This window comes from Lygodium microphyllum, chromosome 6 (assembly GCF_053477565.2).
Source record: "Lygodium microphyllum isolate KBCC chromosome 6, Lygodium_microphyllum_v1.1.10, whole genome shotgun sequence".
In the NCBI taxonomy this organism is placed as follows: Eukaryota; Viridiplantae; Streptophyta; class Polypodiopsida; order Schizaeales; family Lygodiaceae; genus Lygodium; species Lygodium microphyllum.
The window spans coordinates 153,963,060-153,979,723 of record NC_141140.1 but is presented as its reverse complement, the minus strand read 5'-3'; the positions used below and the strand labels follow the sequence as shown (position 1 = coordinate 153,979,723).

The 16,664-nt window shown below is 39.2% G+C and overlaps 2 protein-coding genes across 8 annotated transcripts; one reads left to right on the top strand and one right to left on the bottom strand.

The window, feature by feature from the left end:
- Positions 1-1,234: 1,234 nt before the first annotated feature.
- On the top strand, positions 1,235-8,696 carry LOC148035308 (2-alkenal reductase (NADP(+)-dependent)-like). Of its 6 annotated transcripts, none has more exons than XM_087680312.1 (7): positions 1,235-1,406; positions 2,250-2,311; positions 2,421-2,524; positions 2,607-2,787; positions 3,065-3,231; positions 6,762-6,844; positions 7,820-8,696. In XM_087680312.1, exons 1-7 carry the CDS (start codon positions 1,276-1,278, stop codon positions 8,199-8,201), a joined length of 1,110 nt encoding a protein of 369 aa, XP_087536438.1. In that variant the 5' UTR covers positions 1,235-1,275; the 3' UTR covers positions 8,202-8,696. The 6 variants fall into 6 exon arrangements, with proteins under 6 accessions (XP_087536438.1, XP_087536437.1, XP_087536439.1 ...); XM_087680311.1 differs by having other exon boundaries at positions 2,409-2,524; positions 7,820-8,691; XM_087680313.1 differs by having other exon boundaries at positions 1,266-1,406; positions 2,246-2,524; positions 7,820-8,551.
- Positions 8,697-9,590: 894 nt separating this feature from the next.
- LOC148035307 (outer envelope pore protein 16-2, chloroplastic-like) lies at positions 9,591-12,281 on the bottom strand. 2 transcript variants are annotated; one of them, XM_087680644.1, is made up of 8 exons: positions 12,100-12,281; positions 11,823-11,971; positions 11,033-11,084; positions 10,770-10,841; positions 10,646-10,677; positions 10,420-10,453; positions 10,151-10,218; positions 9,591-9,918 (listed from the first exon to the last, which is right to left on the bottom strand). In XM_087680644.1, exons 1-8 carry the CDS (start codon positions 12,227-12,229, stop codon positions 9,772-9,774), a joined length of 684 nt encoding a protein of 227 aa, XP_087536770.1. In that variant the 5' UTR covers positions 12,230-12,281; the 3' UTR covers positions 9,591-9,771. The 2 variants fall into 2 exon arrangements, with proteins under 2 accessions (XP_087536770.1, XP_087536771.1); XM_087680645.1 differs by lacking the exon at positions 10,770-10,841.
- Between the last annotated feature and the right edge of the window lie 4,383 nt (positions 12,282-16,664).

Here is a 16,664-nt window from a genome sequence, read left to right as displayed (position 1 = left end):
CTCATGTGTACTTTATTGGATGCTTATAGGCCTTACATGTACCATGTTGCCCCCTTGTTGCATTAGCATTGTTGCCTATTTGCATTGTTTCTCATGTGTATCGTATTGGTCACCTATAGGCCTTATGTGTACCACGGTGCCCTGCCTTATGTGTACCATGTTGCTCTCATGTTGCATTATCATTGTTGTCTATTTGCATTGGCATTAGAGGCATGCATGCATCTCTTTGTCTGTACCACAATCGTGAGCATCTATCTAGTCGCAACTCATATGGCATTTGATATATATGTGCACCTCTTATATTATATAATATATACTCCTATATACATACCTTCACTGCATAATTTATTGTTGCCAATAGGGTGCTTTGAGTGGCATGAATGTGTAAGTTCAGATGCCTGTAATCATTTGATAAGTTTTATTGTTAGTTCTAAATGTTTGTTAGTTGATTGGTTCGATCACCAATGTCCTGTAGGATCAAGTTAAATAGGTTCTAAAACATATGTGCTTCCATTGAAAGACTCCACCATTTATCATATTGATCCTTAATTTTCTAATGCGATACTAATTATCTCAAAGCCCCTTTGTTCACTGCAAAATCTACAATTATTGCTAGTGATTCTCTACCCAAAGTACAATGGATTGCAAATTGAAGCTTTGTTGACTAGCACACTTGATGGTTCTTGGAGTTCCTTAATTTACTCCTCAATGTTGAGTTAGCTAGATGTTCCCTAAACCAAAAGCTCTCTCTCAACTCAATGACCAAGTAAATCTACAAAGAATGTAAATCTACCAATTCTTTGTGGTACACCAAGGTCTCACCAAGCTCCATGTGCTCACACAAGTGCTAGAGACCATCTTAGAGGCTTGATCCATGCCCATTAGTGTGATCAACATCACCGTGCCTTGGGTCATTGGGGCATTCATGATGTGGAGGATGCTCATGATGTGGAAGGCCATACATGGAGCTAAGTTGGGGCCATAGGCTATTAAAAACAATCTTTTAGGGTGCAAAATGTACTTGAAGAAGTGTGGCCTAGACTCATAGCACCTAGTACTTACTATGAAAGGTGTTAGCCTTGTTAGGTACATCACTTGGTCGAACATTTATGTTTCTACTGTACGCTCTCTAAGTCAAGGCTCTTAGGTAATCAATAATTACTTGATTGGTCCTCCGGGTCCTAGTGTGATCTTTATCCGGGGATAAAAATACTTTCTAGCGAACCATACGTTTTGGTTTACACAGTCTTAACTACGGTTCTTGTTTCACGCTGTATGTGGTCACGTGCTTTCTGTGCCTCTTCCACAGTTGGGAGTTGCACATCCGTTTGCACGACTGGGGGAGACAGAAGAAGAAGAAGAAGAGGAGGAGGAGGAGGAGAGGGTTGCTTTTGCAGAAGCAGGAGGTAGTGACTGTTCCCTTATCGCCCTTTGCTATCCAGCAGATGCTAAGCTAAGCGGCACACTCACAGCAACAGAATAAGCTAACCAAGTGTAGCTTCCTGAAGGTTAAGAACATAATTAAGGGCCCTGATTGTGTTAGACAAAAAATGTGCTTACCACTTGTTTGGGTCTGTTGCTATTATTTAGCATCACTTTGCTAATCATCTGGATTTTATACAGAGCATTGTTCACAATTCAATTGTTTTTAGGTGGACTTAAGAGCAAGACAGGTCTATAGATGTGTCGCAGGAAAGGAAAACAATAGGACGACGGTCATTAGAATTTACAAACATTCATGGGCATCTCATGTGTTGTTGTTCGCCATCTATGGCGGAACCATTTTATGGTGCTGCATAGTATGATTGGACATTGATTTGAAATAATCTTAAAAGATCTTGAGTTAGCCCTACGAAACTGTCGAGTATCGTAAGTGTATAAGTAAATTTCCTGTTGTAGGCATGAGGCTCCCTGCTGGAACTTCGTTGATTTCTTCACAAATCAGCTGGATTGCTGGTTGATACATTTCTTTCACATCTTAGTCAGAGCTTGTTTACATGACACTGGGCACATCACTGGATCCCAATCACATGATAGACTTCCAATACTATGAGCACCATTTTGTGCATATCCCTGCATGCATTGGCTTAAACCGTTTTACATTTCTTCGATTCCCTAAGGAGGTGGTGCTCATTCCACTACTGCTGAATTGAAACCTGGCTGCACAGTGGACTCAAATTTAGTCTTTCTTTTGTCCTAATTTAGGACTGCACAAGCAGTGATTACTTTCATTGATGGCTTCCAGGCAGTGATTTAGGGCCTGTTACACTATTATCTGCACTTTTAAGCAGCAGTAATGGACGGATCAAAGGTCAAGAATGTTTATGTAGTTTTGAAGAATTACGTAACTGAGCGACCAAAGGAGAATGACATGGAAATACAGACTCATGAAACCATGTTGCGTTTGGATGAAGGATCAGAAGATTTGCTCGTGAAAAATCTCTATCTATCTTGTGATCCATATATGCGGGGCCGAATGCGAGATTTTAGAGGTTCATACATTGAGCCCTTCACTCCTGGAAAGGTGAAAATCTGAATTTGACATTCAAAACTGCCCAAAGTTTTATTGTGCTAGTAACATTTACTTGCTTTCAATGATTTATCAGGCTATTATTGGCTTTGGTGTCTCCAAAGTTCTCCGGTCTAGCCATCCAGATTTCAAAGAGGGTGATGTTGTTACTGGGCCAGTGATCCCGTGGGAGGAATATAGCGTCATAAAAGGTGGTCCAAGTTTGAGGAAAATAACTAATTTCGAGATACCTCTTTCATATCATGTTGGCATTCTAGGTGGGAATCTTTCATTCTCTGCAACTTCATCTCTTTATAACCTGTAACCTGTGAGGTTTTCTAGGGTTTTCTCATTCTTGTGTGCTCTATTTGTGATTGAGATATCTGCTACATATTGTGTGGATACTATACAGGCTACCTCATTAATCTGTCAATTCCTTTGTCACAGTTCTAAATCTGTATTTTTTGTGATCGATCCTAATGTGGATAACTTTAATCCTTTGTGCATTTGTGGTTGATGGATGACTTTTATTATTTTTCTCCCTGGAGTGTGCAGGTCTGCCAGGTTTAACTGCTTATGCTGGGTTTTTTGAAGTATGCACACCCAAAGCAGGTGAACAAGTATTTGTTTCAGCTGCAGCTGGAGCAGTTGGTCAGTTAGTTGGTCAATTTGCAAAACTCTCTGGCTGCCGTGTGGTTGGAAGTGCAGGCAGTGATCAGAAGGTGAGTTTCTATTTTAGAAGTGTTGTTCTTATGTAATGGGGCACTCAAGATTTTTAGTTGGTATGGGGAATGACTACTTATCCAAGCTCTCAGTCCAGTTGAAAAAACTCACTTTTTTATATCATTGAAAAGGGCTGAAGTGTTTGGAGGAGTTTGCTCCTCTCCTCTTTATCAATGAATTTGATCCTTCCAGTATATGTTTCACAGTAGCAAATTGCAAAGAGCCTAGTGCTTAAACCTGTAAGGATTAGATCATCCACAAATATGACCAAAATATGTTTGTAATAGACTCATCATTATCAAAACCTTCTTTCTGGGAGAAACCTTTAGCCATTATCCAGCGGCCAGCCGAAGGGCTCCAACAGCCAGGTGATAGCAGTAGAACAGCAGTTGATAGTATCTGGAGGGTCTTTAGCAATAGGCAACTGTTGTTTGGGCTGGTACAGCAGGGCAGCAAGTGATTTTTGTCCAGTTCTCTTGATAAAACTCAAAATTCTCTCTCCTCAGCGTTTCCTCTCATCCCTCAACACAATCTCCGATTTCCTCAGCCAATTCCAGCTGATTTAGCCTTTTGAGGTGGAGATTTTGATAACCTAATTTACAACAAAGATTAGGGTTTGACAACTGCCTCAAGAAGTGTGCTTAGATTTGAAGGCTTATATACTTGAATTTCAATTACTGAAATTGGGAGATTTTAAGAGATTCAAGAGGCTATTCAACCATTAGTGATTTGGGGTTGAATTTGTCACCGAAGGAGCACAATGAGGGCCAATTCCCTAAGCAAACCAAGGCGCAAATTGGTTTGAGGGCTTGCTAGTCATTTGTGACAGGAAGTGGCAATTGGAGAGTGAAAGAGATTTGGTGAATCTCAATGTATTCCATCCAAATTACAATACAAGATAAAGAAATACTACAAGGGGTGCCAATTTTGGGGCCAACAAGCTGTCCAGTATTCAAGCTTAAGTGATAAATTGTACATTCTAGTTTATATGTTTTAATTGCTTGCTATAATTATTGATTAATCGGGTTGTTACCACTCTCTCTAAGAAAGAAGGTTTGTTTCATGGTTCCGTTGTTGGGATATCATCAACTCCTTTGACTTGGTGGGTTCGAGGCACTCGATTGAAGGTCAAAAGCTTTTCTCTAGTGCTGAAATTGTGTTCAACTAAGCATTACATCAAGAATGTCTTTTAACAATGAGATGGGATCAACTAGTGATGATGCATCTCATTTGGAAAATGCACATAAGGAAGGGAAAAATGCAATGCCTAATCTTGGAAGAGGCTTATAGCATGGATGGTAAAAAGAAAATGTGGCTATTGACCAAGAAGTGGGTTCTTCTAGGCCATATGATGATGTGGATGACTAACAAGGAGGTGAAGAATATGATGACTAGTTTAAGGTTTGTTTGAAGGAAACAGTTGGTATCTTTGCTCATTGGCCAAAGATCCACAGTTTGAGGGATTTTTGAACCTCCCAAAGGACATCCACCGTAGGCTAAAGATACACCAAAGATTGGTGATGATGAGTAAAAGCAGTTGCTAATAGTGGGATTGGAATCATATTATGTTCATTTATTCATTCTTCTTTTCTTCTTTTCTTTTGGATTCTTGTATGAACTTGTTGTGTTTTAGTCATGCTTGCACATTGTGTGTCTTTTCTCTCTAAACCATAGCGCATCTTTATTTTGTTAGATATGCATGAGTCATTCACCAAGCAGCATTGCGGAAAAACTAGTCCACTAATAATAACTGAAGGACATATTTCTATTGGGAAACAAAAATATCTTAATATGTATGGTGCACAACCTTCATGCCCAGAAAAAATATTAGATCGGTCATCTCTACCTTAATGAATGCAATCCTTTTTTGGCTTGGCAAAAAAGGGTGTCAATTAATTAAATGACTCAAAAGAGCTTTACAAAGAAGTATAAGTGCTCAATAGTCTGGTTGGAGCTGTTTGAAAATAAAAAATCACTAGTATATACAACCCACTCAAGGCAGTTTTTTTAAGGGGGGAGGGGGGATGGGGGATAGAAGCCATGGAGGGGGAAAGTAGTGTGACCAAGGGCAGCCCACTTGTAACATGAAAAACAAGCCATGGCTTCCAATGGCCATGTAGTGAGTGGATGATGGAGAACCAAAGGTCTACCAAAGTAGTGTACGCCGAAATCTCTCGCTGCGAAGAATCATCCAGTAGTGTGTCTCTCTCCTGTGCTATCTTGTGAGGCTCCCAGTGATCTCCCTCCCTTAAACCTTTAATTGGGATGCCATAGGCTCTAGCATCTGGTGGCTGGGCAAAGCCTCTAGGCCTACCATGGACAATGAGCTTGTCTCAATGATGAAGATCATATCATGCATCTTTGTCTGATATAGCTAGTGGCAGCCTTGGCTAATTGATTGTGAGCATAAGGCTCCCCATGAAATGTGCCCCAAGCTATGCACAACTCGATGTAGTTGACTAGCTCCTCTCTACACCAGCCTTGCATGGCCATCACGAGTGCTTTGGGTCTCCAAGTGTTGCTATGGGCAGCGCTTGTAGACTCCATCCTATTGGGTTTGGGCCAACCACCAAAGTAAAATTTTCTATGCTGCCACTAGCAATCCCATGGGCATGTCCAAAAGGCTCGACACAAAGCATCCATGATGCTGTGCCCTGCCCAATGTTTGCTACGCAAGGTGCTCAGTTCATATTACCTTGCATCAACACGTGTTTGCCAATCTGGGTTGTGTAAGCAAAGGAACTTAATGGCTTTCGGGTGACTATTGACGCCAGCCAAAGCCACTCTCCTAGATCCCAATCCAACTCATCAAAGGCCGATCCTTCCAGATTTTAGAGGCCACTCATGGATGTCTGACTGGGCTATGTGTTTGGGATCCATTTCAAGGAAGACTCTCCTACAGCTTCCCTTAGATCATTCCCATGAGAGAGAATGATTGTTGGACAAGACATTGACTCGTTGAGCATCCACTTATCACATCTAGCATCTTTGGTTTGTTTATTGAGTTCATTTCTATGATTTACTCGCTCTTTCTTCTTTTCTATTTCTATAAGCTCTTTGTTATTAGTGTTCACACACAGTTTTTTTCTGCAAGCCCTGGTGCTTCCTCACAGATGTCCAAAATTCTCTTTCCTTTGTTAGTCATATTCACACAGTATCATTTGAAGCTTTGGACATCACTATGACTAACTTGCACTGAAGTTACAAAATTCAGGGAACTGTAGAAGCTAAGTTAATAAACTTCTCACTATTTGTTGTGTTGGTTAGGAAATTTGGTTTCAGCTCTAGATGTTTGCTAAAGCCCTCTGGCTTCCTCATACTGTTATAAACAGCATGTGCATCCTACCTGTGTGATGTGGCATACACTTATCTGCACTCGCCTTTTGAGTGATTTAATAATTATTTTCATTTCTTGTGGTTGATATTTCAAGAGTGTTTCTTGTTCTATGGCAACTATATATAGATCATCCTTCTCCATTGACTGAAATCCCTAAACAATCATTGTTTTTCATTTTGTTTTGTTCTCTAGGTGAAGTTGCTAAAAGAGAAGCTCGGTTTTGATGATGCATTTAACTACAAGACAGAGCCAGACTTTAATCTAACATTGAAGAGGTCAGTACAAGCTATTGTCTGAAAGGAGTTGCTTGCCTTTATGCATCTGGGTGGTTTTCATGATTCTTCTGGTGTCAAAGTGGGGTGGAAGTTTTAAAACAGGCAGCTACTCAAATACAGGGTTTACTAACTAAAAAGCCAAAGATACCTACAAAGGGCACTTTTGTCACAGCCCTGAAGTCTGTGTATCTAGCCCTAGGTTTCATCCTCTTCACAAATTTGGCATGTATGTTATTTAAAGAACTGCGAACATGCTATGTTGATGCTACAGAGTAGAATAGACAAATAGAGTTCCAATGCAAGTCAGCCAAATATACTTCTGTTGTGGAACTTACCAGCATAAACTTTTTTATATATATCACTAAATGCCACCATACTTGTCTAGGCTTGGTAGTACCAGAGTGCCACACCTGCGCTGGTATTTTTGTCCATCTTCTGTATATTAAAGCCTTAGAGCCCATATTATATATGTCATTTGACACAATTATTCAGCCTGACTCTTACGGACATTTGAGACTGCTCTCGTTAACTTATGCAGAGAGTGAGAAAATAAAGCCCAGACCAGATACGTCATTTGACATAATTATTCAGCCTGACCTTTATGCCATTGAAGAACCAAAGTGACTGAATCTCCTCCCAGGTAGGGTAGGGTTTAAGGATTAATGATCGTTATCTGATATCCCATGTACGTACTTTACCTTTCTGGCACATGCAAAACGGACAGGAAAGGCTGCAACTTCATCTGCGGCTTAGTAACCTTGTTACTGCCTTCCGAGCTATGCAAAGGGAAGAAGGGGGAGGAAAAAAAAGTCCACACTGTCTTTCTTTTTCCTCCAGTTTTTGTACTCTTCCCCTTTCTGTAGTCCCCACTCTGCATTTCATAGTCTAGTATGAACACCATATTGATTTTTTTTTGAATCCATATCTACATTAGTTGGGTACATAAAGTAAGCTTGTCATGCTTTTCTGTATCAGGTACTTTCCGGAAGGCATAGACATCTACTTTGAAAACGTGGGTGGGAAGATGCTGGAGGCAGTACTGCAGAATATGAAGGTCCATGCCCGGATTGCGGTGTGTGGGATGATCTCTACACTACTTGGTGATGAAGGGGAGGGCATCCACTATCTTTCGCAGTTGATTTTTAAGCGAATCAAAATGCAAGGCTTCCTAATGACAGATTATTTACACCTTCAGTCTGAATTTGAAAAGAAAGTGATCAGTTATCTGAAGCAGGGCAAGCTTGTCTACATAGAGGACATTGTGGATGGGTTAGAAAATGCACCAGCTGCATTTGTAGGGATGTTAGAAGGCAAAAACATAGGTAAACAAATTGTCCGCTTGTTAGGGCCAGCATGAGCTCATATCCCTATCACAAGCTGCCATCTCATGTTAGAAGTCGACAAACACACAAGATAAGCTTGTAGACCACAGCTGTTATGTATGTGAGCACTCGTCTGCATGCAATCACCTACAACTTTATTGCAATAAAATTTTCCATGGGTGCTTCTTAAGTTCGCCTATGACTGAACGCAAACCTTATTTGGAATGAAATAGAAGCATGAGTCTGAGGGTGCTGCATACTCCAGTTCTATTGGGCAATAATAAATATATCACTGCAGAGTATAATTGACTTAAGCCTCCTTGCTGGCAATCATCTGGACATTCCACAGAAATCCTGGATTTGTGGATCCTTCTGGTTCTCATAGAAACTATGGTGAGCAGTCGATCATCATAAAAGTTGAATGAAAACAAGTAGCGGTGCAGTTGGACTTTACCTTTAACACTATTCATATCTGCTCGCACAAGGCCTCCAGTACTGTGATACCACTAGGATATTCAAACCATGTCAGGCAGGAGACTTAATGGCAACCTTGGGCTTAATTCATCAACTTTAATTCTCATCTCTAAGTTAATGAAAATTCACAAGACTATTAACTTACTAAGTGAAAGAAAGTAAAGTGAGAGCTTTTGGTATCCGCTGCAAAAATATTTCTTGTAAGGTATGCTGCTCTCTTTAATACTTGGATCTGGTGGTGTGTTGCTTGCAACAAGCTTTGAGTGCACAAACTGAAAATGCACACGAGTAAAGCCTCCAATGATGTGTGTCTATCCAAGGATTGGATCATTATTGTGTCCTAGGATGATTATCCACCGACAGACACAGCGATGTCAATGCAAACCATTCATGCTTTCAACTCTGCAAAAGAACATTCATGGTTCTCCTTGGGGTTGATTCTTAGGAAAATAATTACAAATTATTTTGACATATGTTGGTTCCTCCTATGGACTCTCTAATCTCATGACGACCCTCTAATCAATCACTATCGAGATGAATTGCAAACATAAGCTTTGTGTCCAAGTGCCTCCCCTGCAACCAATGTTCACTATGAATCTGAAAAGTTAAAAACGCTTTCCACCTTAACAATTGTAGGCCTCTTATTGGCTCTGTTACAGGTTTTTGCAAATCATGCAAGTAGAAGCGTGAAACTTGAATACTTAAAACTTTCTATGGTCTACCATTAAACTTGAAGATTTCTGATGTTCTGTGGTCCACATTTAACTCGGAAACTACTCTTATAAAGTTTTCCAGTCGCTGACTGACGCTTCATCATGAAGGCTGATTGAAGTTAAAGTTGCATAGTTGCCATATACGATGAGCAACAGATAGCAGACTGAAACTAACCAATATTCAAACTTCTGCAATTGGTAAGAAAAAGGAAATTGCGAAAATAATACATTATCCAATCAAATAATCCCTGTGCAAATATAAAGCGACTGAATTAAGAAACTTTATATCTGGACTTTTAGATTAAGAAAATTCATTGTTCTTAGAACTCTGAGCGTAGAGTTATGGTGCAAAGTGCAATTCTCTTCCTTTTTTGCGCGGGTTGTTTGGGGCAGGGGTAGCGCATAATTGGGAGGATGATTATGTGTACTTCTGCACAAGAGTTGAAGCAACTGCTAAGGCACTCCCTGATATGGCACTTTGTAATGCATGCTGAAGGCATGGCTTCCTTTCAGAGAGGACAGATAATGAAGCTCCCACCAAAGCACCCGCGATAGCAGAATGGCTCTGGAAAAAGGCACACATGTTTGTGTGAAGGTGACATAATGATGTAAAGATCTGTACATTCACTGCACAATTTGAAGTCCTTTAAGCACATCATATTAAAAGATCAATGTTGATTTTGGTTGGGGTAGATGAACGTGTGAGATGGAAGTTAAACTATTATGGGATACCAGTCCAATCAAATAACCCAGTAACTTGTTGGACTGATTGTCTATAGGACTTGATATATACCCACCAAATCATGCTTCCCTCTTGCTTCTTCCAAGCCAAAAGTCACTCCTGAGTAGATACCTGCTGCCAACCCTGTATACCACCATTGAAATACTTACCTTAGTCTTTTCTTGAAGAATCTGTGACATGTCATTCTAACAGTTTAGGAAACACCGTTGTAAGAGTTCCATACGTGATCTACCATCCATAATGAATGGCCGATTCAGAAAATGTGAGTGTTATTGTGGATAAGCAATCATGCACATATGAATAAGAAGTAAAGGCCCACTTTACCCCATTGAAGAGATTCAGTTGTAGCATGTTCCACCTACAGCAATGTCATAAGAAGATGATAATCTGTAACATTACTACATTGTTCAACAATTATACTTGATGCTTGTCTTTGCTATGGAGAAAGGGGAAGGGGCCCCATGATGAAGGTTGCTACCAGGGGACGTGAGGTTAACAAATCTTATACTAACATAGACGTGTGTACGTTCAGACAGCCGGAGTGCCTCACCATTTTTTCAAAGCATTGCTTGCTGGTTTCTCCTGCAGCATACAGTAAAGACAATGTGTATTTTAAACCACATAAACATCCTTAAATGATGTATCGTTTCTGAATTCCTGAATGATAGTCTTACCTTGAAATTTATTGAAGTTTGATTTAGGGCTAGCAGATATTGCTTGAGAATTTCCATTGGACAATTGCATACCTAAATAAGGCAGAAGTTTACACCATGAAGTGAACACCTGTTGACACTATCAGTTGATATTGACTAGTTTGATAGTGTGATTGCCATTTTTCCTATGATTGGTGAAATGATGAATACAATTGGTATCATTCTGGAAATTAAGATCATTGTCATTAGTAGCATAAGCTACAATTGGAAATAGAGAACCTCACCTTGAAGAGAGACATGTACAGCATCTCGGGACATTGATTGTAAAGCTCCAACCTTTTTAATTGGGAAAACATAATAAGTTGAAGGCAACTGAGTCATGATGCCCTCAAAAGAGAGGGGCAATTTATCCAAACCAAAAAACACACACTGAAGAATCTATTTCTGTGTAAGAAAGCCCCCTTTGTTAGCATTATGCTATTAGAATGGTAGAGTGACAGGATGGTTCTCTCGCCGAGTTAGCTTAAGTGACTTTAGTTAAGCTTAATAAGTTCAGTTTTTTTTTTCTTTTTTCCTGAAACTCTCTTTCTTTTAAGGCAAAATCTTTGGAAACTAGAGGGGATTACTAGAGTCCACACTTGCTCATCATCCAAAGAGTCACTACTACTTCGTTATTAACATGGTGGGATGTTCAATCTCTTAGCACACTGCCATGCACAATACTTGGTACGTACATAGCAAGTAAAGTAAGCTGCATGTGGTGCCTTTCTCGGCCCTTTTACCTAACGTAAAGGGGCAGCAAATTCCTTTCAAGGCTTTGGAATGAGGGCAACCACCTCTTACATGTGGCACCAATCATCCCAAGGTTACTCATGGAGCTTAATGCCTTCGAGTCTTAGATACATGCTAGAATCGTCCCATCTACTAGTATCCATGTATGTATATATAGTAGATCCATGTATGTACGTATTTGTTTCTTTATTTAGAAGTAGGATTCTACTAGTATATATATATATATATACATATATGTATGTATGTATGTATTTGTTTCTTCATTTAGAAGTAGGATTTTACCCCTGCAGCTAGAAGGAAGTTATCCACCACACGATTCACCATCGGGGATCCCAAATCCACCAACGATCGTTTCGCCATCCTCGCCTCCTTCTCGCACAAGCTCGAGAGCTTGTTCGCCGATTTAGGCGCATTGACATTCAGTGACACGCCTTCTCTCACGCACCCACACACGCACACATATCAAAAGAGAGTCGAGTCCGTTAAAACACATGCCTCCGATCCATTAACAGCTCCCCCCCCCCCCCCCCCCCCCCCCTCTCTCTGTCTGTGTGTGTACCTTTGCCTCCACTCTCGGTGGCGACCTTAAAGTTCGAGGAAGATGCCGGAGGTGGAGACGACAGTGAGTCCCCCATTTTCATTTCCTTCTTGCTGTGGTTTTCATTATTGCCACCCCACAAAGAAGCCATATTTCCCTCTCTCTCTCTCTCTCTCTCTCTCTCGTTCGTGTATGCGCCACCCACCGGATCGCAGCCAACCGTTGCCTCCCATCCTTTCCTTAATCGCAATCTAATTAAATAGTAAGCCCCTTCCACACACGATGCGAACAGGCACTTGTAGCATTTCGCGCCACTAATTAGCATAAAGTAACGTCTAAAGGTTAAAAGACCCACTCCACAAAGGCCCATAGGGACGTTGTAGCCCGGTGGTTTAAGTATGGACTGAGTATTGCAAGCATGTGAGTTCTAACTCCAAGGTTTCACTTTTTTCAGGGTACAAAAAATTTCACATGCAAGAGAGAGAGAGAGAGAGTAATGTAAAAGGGTTGCATTACGACTCAACACGCATATCATGTGCATTCAAAGGCTATATAATAAGAAACCCCCTCTACTCTTACACTTTAGGAGGTAATAAAATGACCTCTCTTGCTTTAAAAACTTACAATGTTTTTCTCAAAGTGTAGTAGAATACCCTTTTTGTAAGTGTAAGTGTACTCCCCCATCACTACAACCACCAACCCCCTCCCCCGCTCATGAGCAGGCAAAATGTGTTGCAAGCAAATATTAGATGAGTTAAATCATTATCATTACTCCCATTGAAATTTACTGCAACATGCCTTGCTTGACTACAAATGTGACTTGGTCTATATAGCCTTCCCTAGTCTACTGACTTTGCAGGTGAGGACGATGAATGCCTTATTTGGGTAGCCTTCCATGCTTCTCTAATTGGTTAGGAGGCAATAGAAGCCCTAAAGCAAGCCTCAAAGGAATTGCCCACAGGAGATTACCGAACAAGCCCGTTTTATTTGACTTGAGAACTAATCCTAAGTAGAGAAAGAGGGAGAAGATCAAGCAGATCAAGAGAAAGTTTGAATAATTGGGGCATTGTCTTGAGCACCAATAGGCCTTATTAGTCTTCTCCTCGATTTATTTGCAAAGACCAACTCTAAGATTTCTAGTAGCTGTCTATGTTTGTGCCACAAGGTGCATGTCAAGTTTTGTGAGTGCACAATCAAAAGAACTTTTTGGCACATGCAGAACCTACTAAAGAAAACTAATATTTGGTCACTAACACTAAGGGAGTTAAGAATTGATGGAGCAATAATAACCCTCCCATAGTGAACTTAAATAATAGGAGTCAGTTAGGAATGAATGCATCTAGTATGTAGGGTCTTCAACAAAGGGATTTTAAAAAAAACAAAAAGGGGTAGTAAATTTAACAAAAATAAAACAGAACTAATGCAACAATTTGATGAGGAAAAAAGTGCACTCAAGAAGCTTGTAAGAAAGCCTTTGCTGGAGATGAGCATGCTTGCACTTTTGGATGACAATAGTGATGCACATCTTGATGCACGCTAAAATGAGCCACATATCAAGGAAGTGGGCCATAACTCCTCTAAATATGTAGATTGTGTTTAGAGAGGAAGAAAACTTTATGCTATAGTTTATCAAGAGGATGCGAGTATGGTGTCATTGCTCTTCAAGAAGCTAAATTGGAACAATATGGTTTGAAGAGCTATCCTTTTCCTAGTTATTTACATTTTTCTTGAATCAAGCACTTGCTAGGGCATAGAAGATATACCAGTGACTGCAGAAAACATGGAGTTGATCTTTTTCTTCAACCAGTGTATAGATTAGTTGTGAGACTCTTTTGTAACAAGAGCAAAAGGAGAATGCACATGCTGTTAGGAAGTATTCAGGGATAGTGCCTCTAGCCTTGATTTTTCTTTCAATGGGAATCGAGATATGACTAAAAGTAGTTTAGCTTAGTTGTATGGCTCATCATCTTTGATTCATGATGAATTAATGCTAGAATAATCTTGTACAACACCAAGTATTCGCTATGGTATTCTGAGAGCTATGTGAGAGCTAAACCTGTGCATTAAAGAAACATTCATGCTTTGGTTTGCAAGATGTCAATATGCAATTCTATGTCGTATTGCTAGTTAATGCTATTGATCAAGTATTAAAATATTGAGGCTTACACTAAATTTAGCAAGACCATTTCTAGTTAATGCTATTGATCAAGTATTATATTATTGAGTTCAAGAGAAAATCTTAGCTTTGATTGGCCATTTAAGGCACCTAGTGTGGACAAACCTATAGGCCATTGAACTCCTTCATATACATAGGTATGATGCCAAGCTTTTTTTAATGAGGATATTATAGCATTTGACATTTAAATGGACTTCTTAAGGCCCCTTCTCTCTTCCATGAATTCAAGGAAAGTGAGAGAATATAATACAAAGTATAGATATACACTTCACTAGAGTCCTCATTTGTAGTATTCTATGTTGTCAATATATGGAAAGTAGTTCATATTTACTCTAAATCTAATGTAGTGACTAAGCCTCACATTAGGCAATGATGAACTTAGACTTGGGCTCTCTAAGAAAAGCCAAGTCATCATTTTCTTTGGAGAAATGAGGTAATAGCAAAATCTTCAATCAAAGAGCTTTTCACTAATACATAATATGATAAGGTTTGGTTGTGAGGAGTGAAAGATATAGAAAAAATGACTCAAAAAGTACCATTATGGTAAGTTTTTATGCTAAGATCATGAACATTTGATTAGAAATTTGTCAAAACCTAGAAACTTAGAACATATTCCTTGAGAGCTATTCTATTATATGTAACATGATAGGAGGATTGATAGGGCTCAACATGCTCCACATTTTTCCAAGGAAGTAATGATATAGCATTTCTTCGAGGGTTGGCAAGATTAAGTCCAAAACAATCCTAATGTTAATCATTTGGTTAATGGTTTGCAATGTGCTTCATTATCTCCCAATGTAGTTAATGTGAGCATCTTTAAGCATCATTTCATCACTTTTTTTGTATGATGAGAATGTTGGATATTCTTTTCTTCATGTTTCAATTCTTTTGTGCATTACGTTTGTTAAGCAATGAGTGATCCTTTCTTTCTTGCATTCTTATGTTCTTGCCATGTACATGGAATTAGTCATTTAATTGTTGGTTTCAACATGTACATTCACCTTCATGAATTCAATGTTATGAATCCTGTTAGCAAAGTTGGATTGGTGGGCTCAAACCAAGTAAGAATACAACTTTCACTTTGACATGTCCACAATAGAATGGTAATACGTAGGTTTGTAGATATTTCATTTGAGGTTCATTGTAGTTTGGTTTTGTTGAATAATGTTTGTAAGCACAACTATTGCTTTGGTAGACACAGTACACATACTTTATAGCAATAGTCAAATGTGAACACCCTTGTGATACTCTGTTTTTCTAGTGATGTGCTTGAAAAATTTCCACATCTACATACCCAAATGTGCTCTCCATCTTTAAAACTCTCCATTTCTACATACCCATGTGTGCTCTCCATCTTAAAAATTTTCAATTTCTACATATAAGTGGGACTAAGTAAAGTTATAAAGAATTCCACGAACTAGCTTGGCATCATAGCCTCCTTTGGACGATATACACTAGATTAGGGGTTAGTTTTAGGGTTTTCAAGTACGCTAGACTAGGAGTATACATAGGTCCCTTGTATTAGATTGAGGATTTTTAATCAATTTTACCTTCTAGGGTTTTAGAACTCTTGAGCATAGCCTTGGTTGAGCTCAAGGTCCACCATTGGGGTGTGTATTTAGCTTTAGCCCCCCTTTGGATACAATTCTAGGGCCAATGATTGAGCTATAATGCAAACCACCTTAGTGCAATGTACTTTGTGATTATTTTCAATTTATAAGTGATATTTTTTTTGTAAGGTTTTTTAAAATCTATGTTGCTCTTTGACATTTGATATTGCAAATGACTTGTGTTCCTTTGTTCTAATGCTGCTTGAGATGTGATCAAACTAAAGAGCTTCATGAAAAAACTAGGTTGGTAGGGTTTTTGAAGAAGCCTCTCCAAGTGAGGATACATGTGGCTTACAAATCATATAAAAACTCTTTGGATTTAAACTAAGTCTTTAGGACAAGTTCAACATGTACCATATACCTTAGGTTTTGAATTTATAATTATTAAATGAAGAAATACAACCTTCTATATGCTTTGATGTAGATGTTTATGTGGTTGTGTTGTTGAAAGATGTAGCTATGAATATGGTGATAGATCAAAGAAGTATAAAGTCTCTATCATAGATTACAATCCTAAAGACACAAGGACAATAGAGTTGAAGGACACAAGAGTTGTAAGAGTTATGTAAAACATAACAATGAAGCTTTGGTCACTAGAGTATGAGTGCCAGCTTTTGGCCTTGTTATATTTGTTTAATATGATCAACAATACTTGGTGTATCAAAGGGGCATGATCAGGATCTCCATTGTTGAGTGATAAAGCAAGCACATGAAGGGGTCATTAATTTGTTGTGTAGGCAAAGAGAACAACTATACATGCTTGCTTTGATTGTAGGTGCTTCTAAGAGATGTAATAGCAA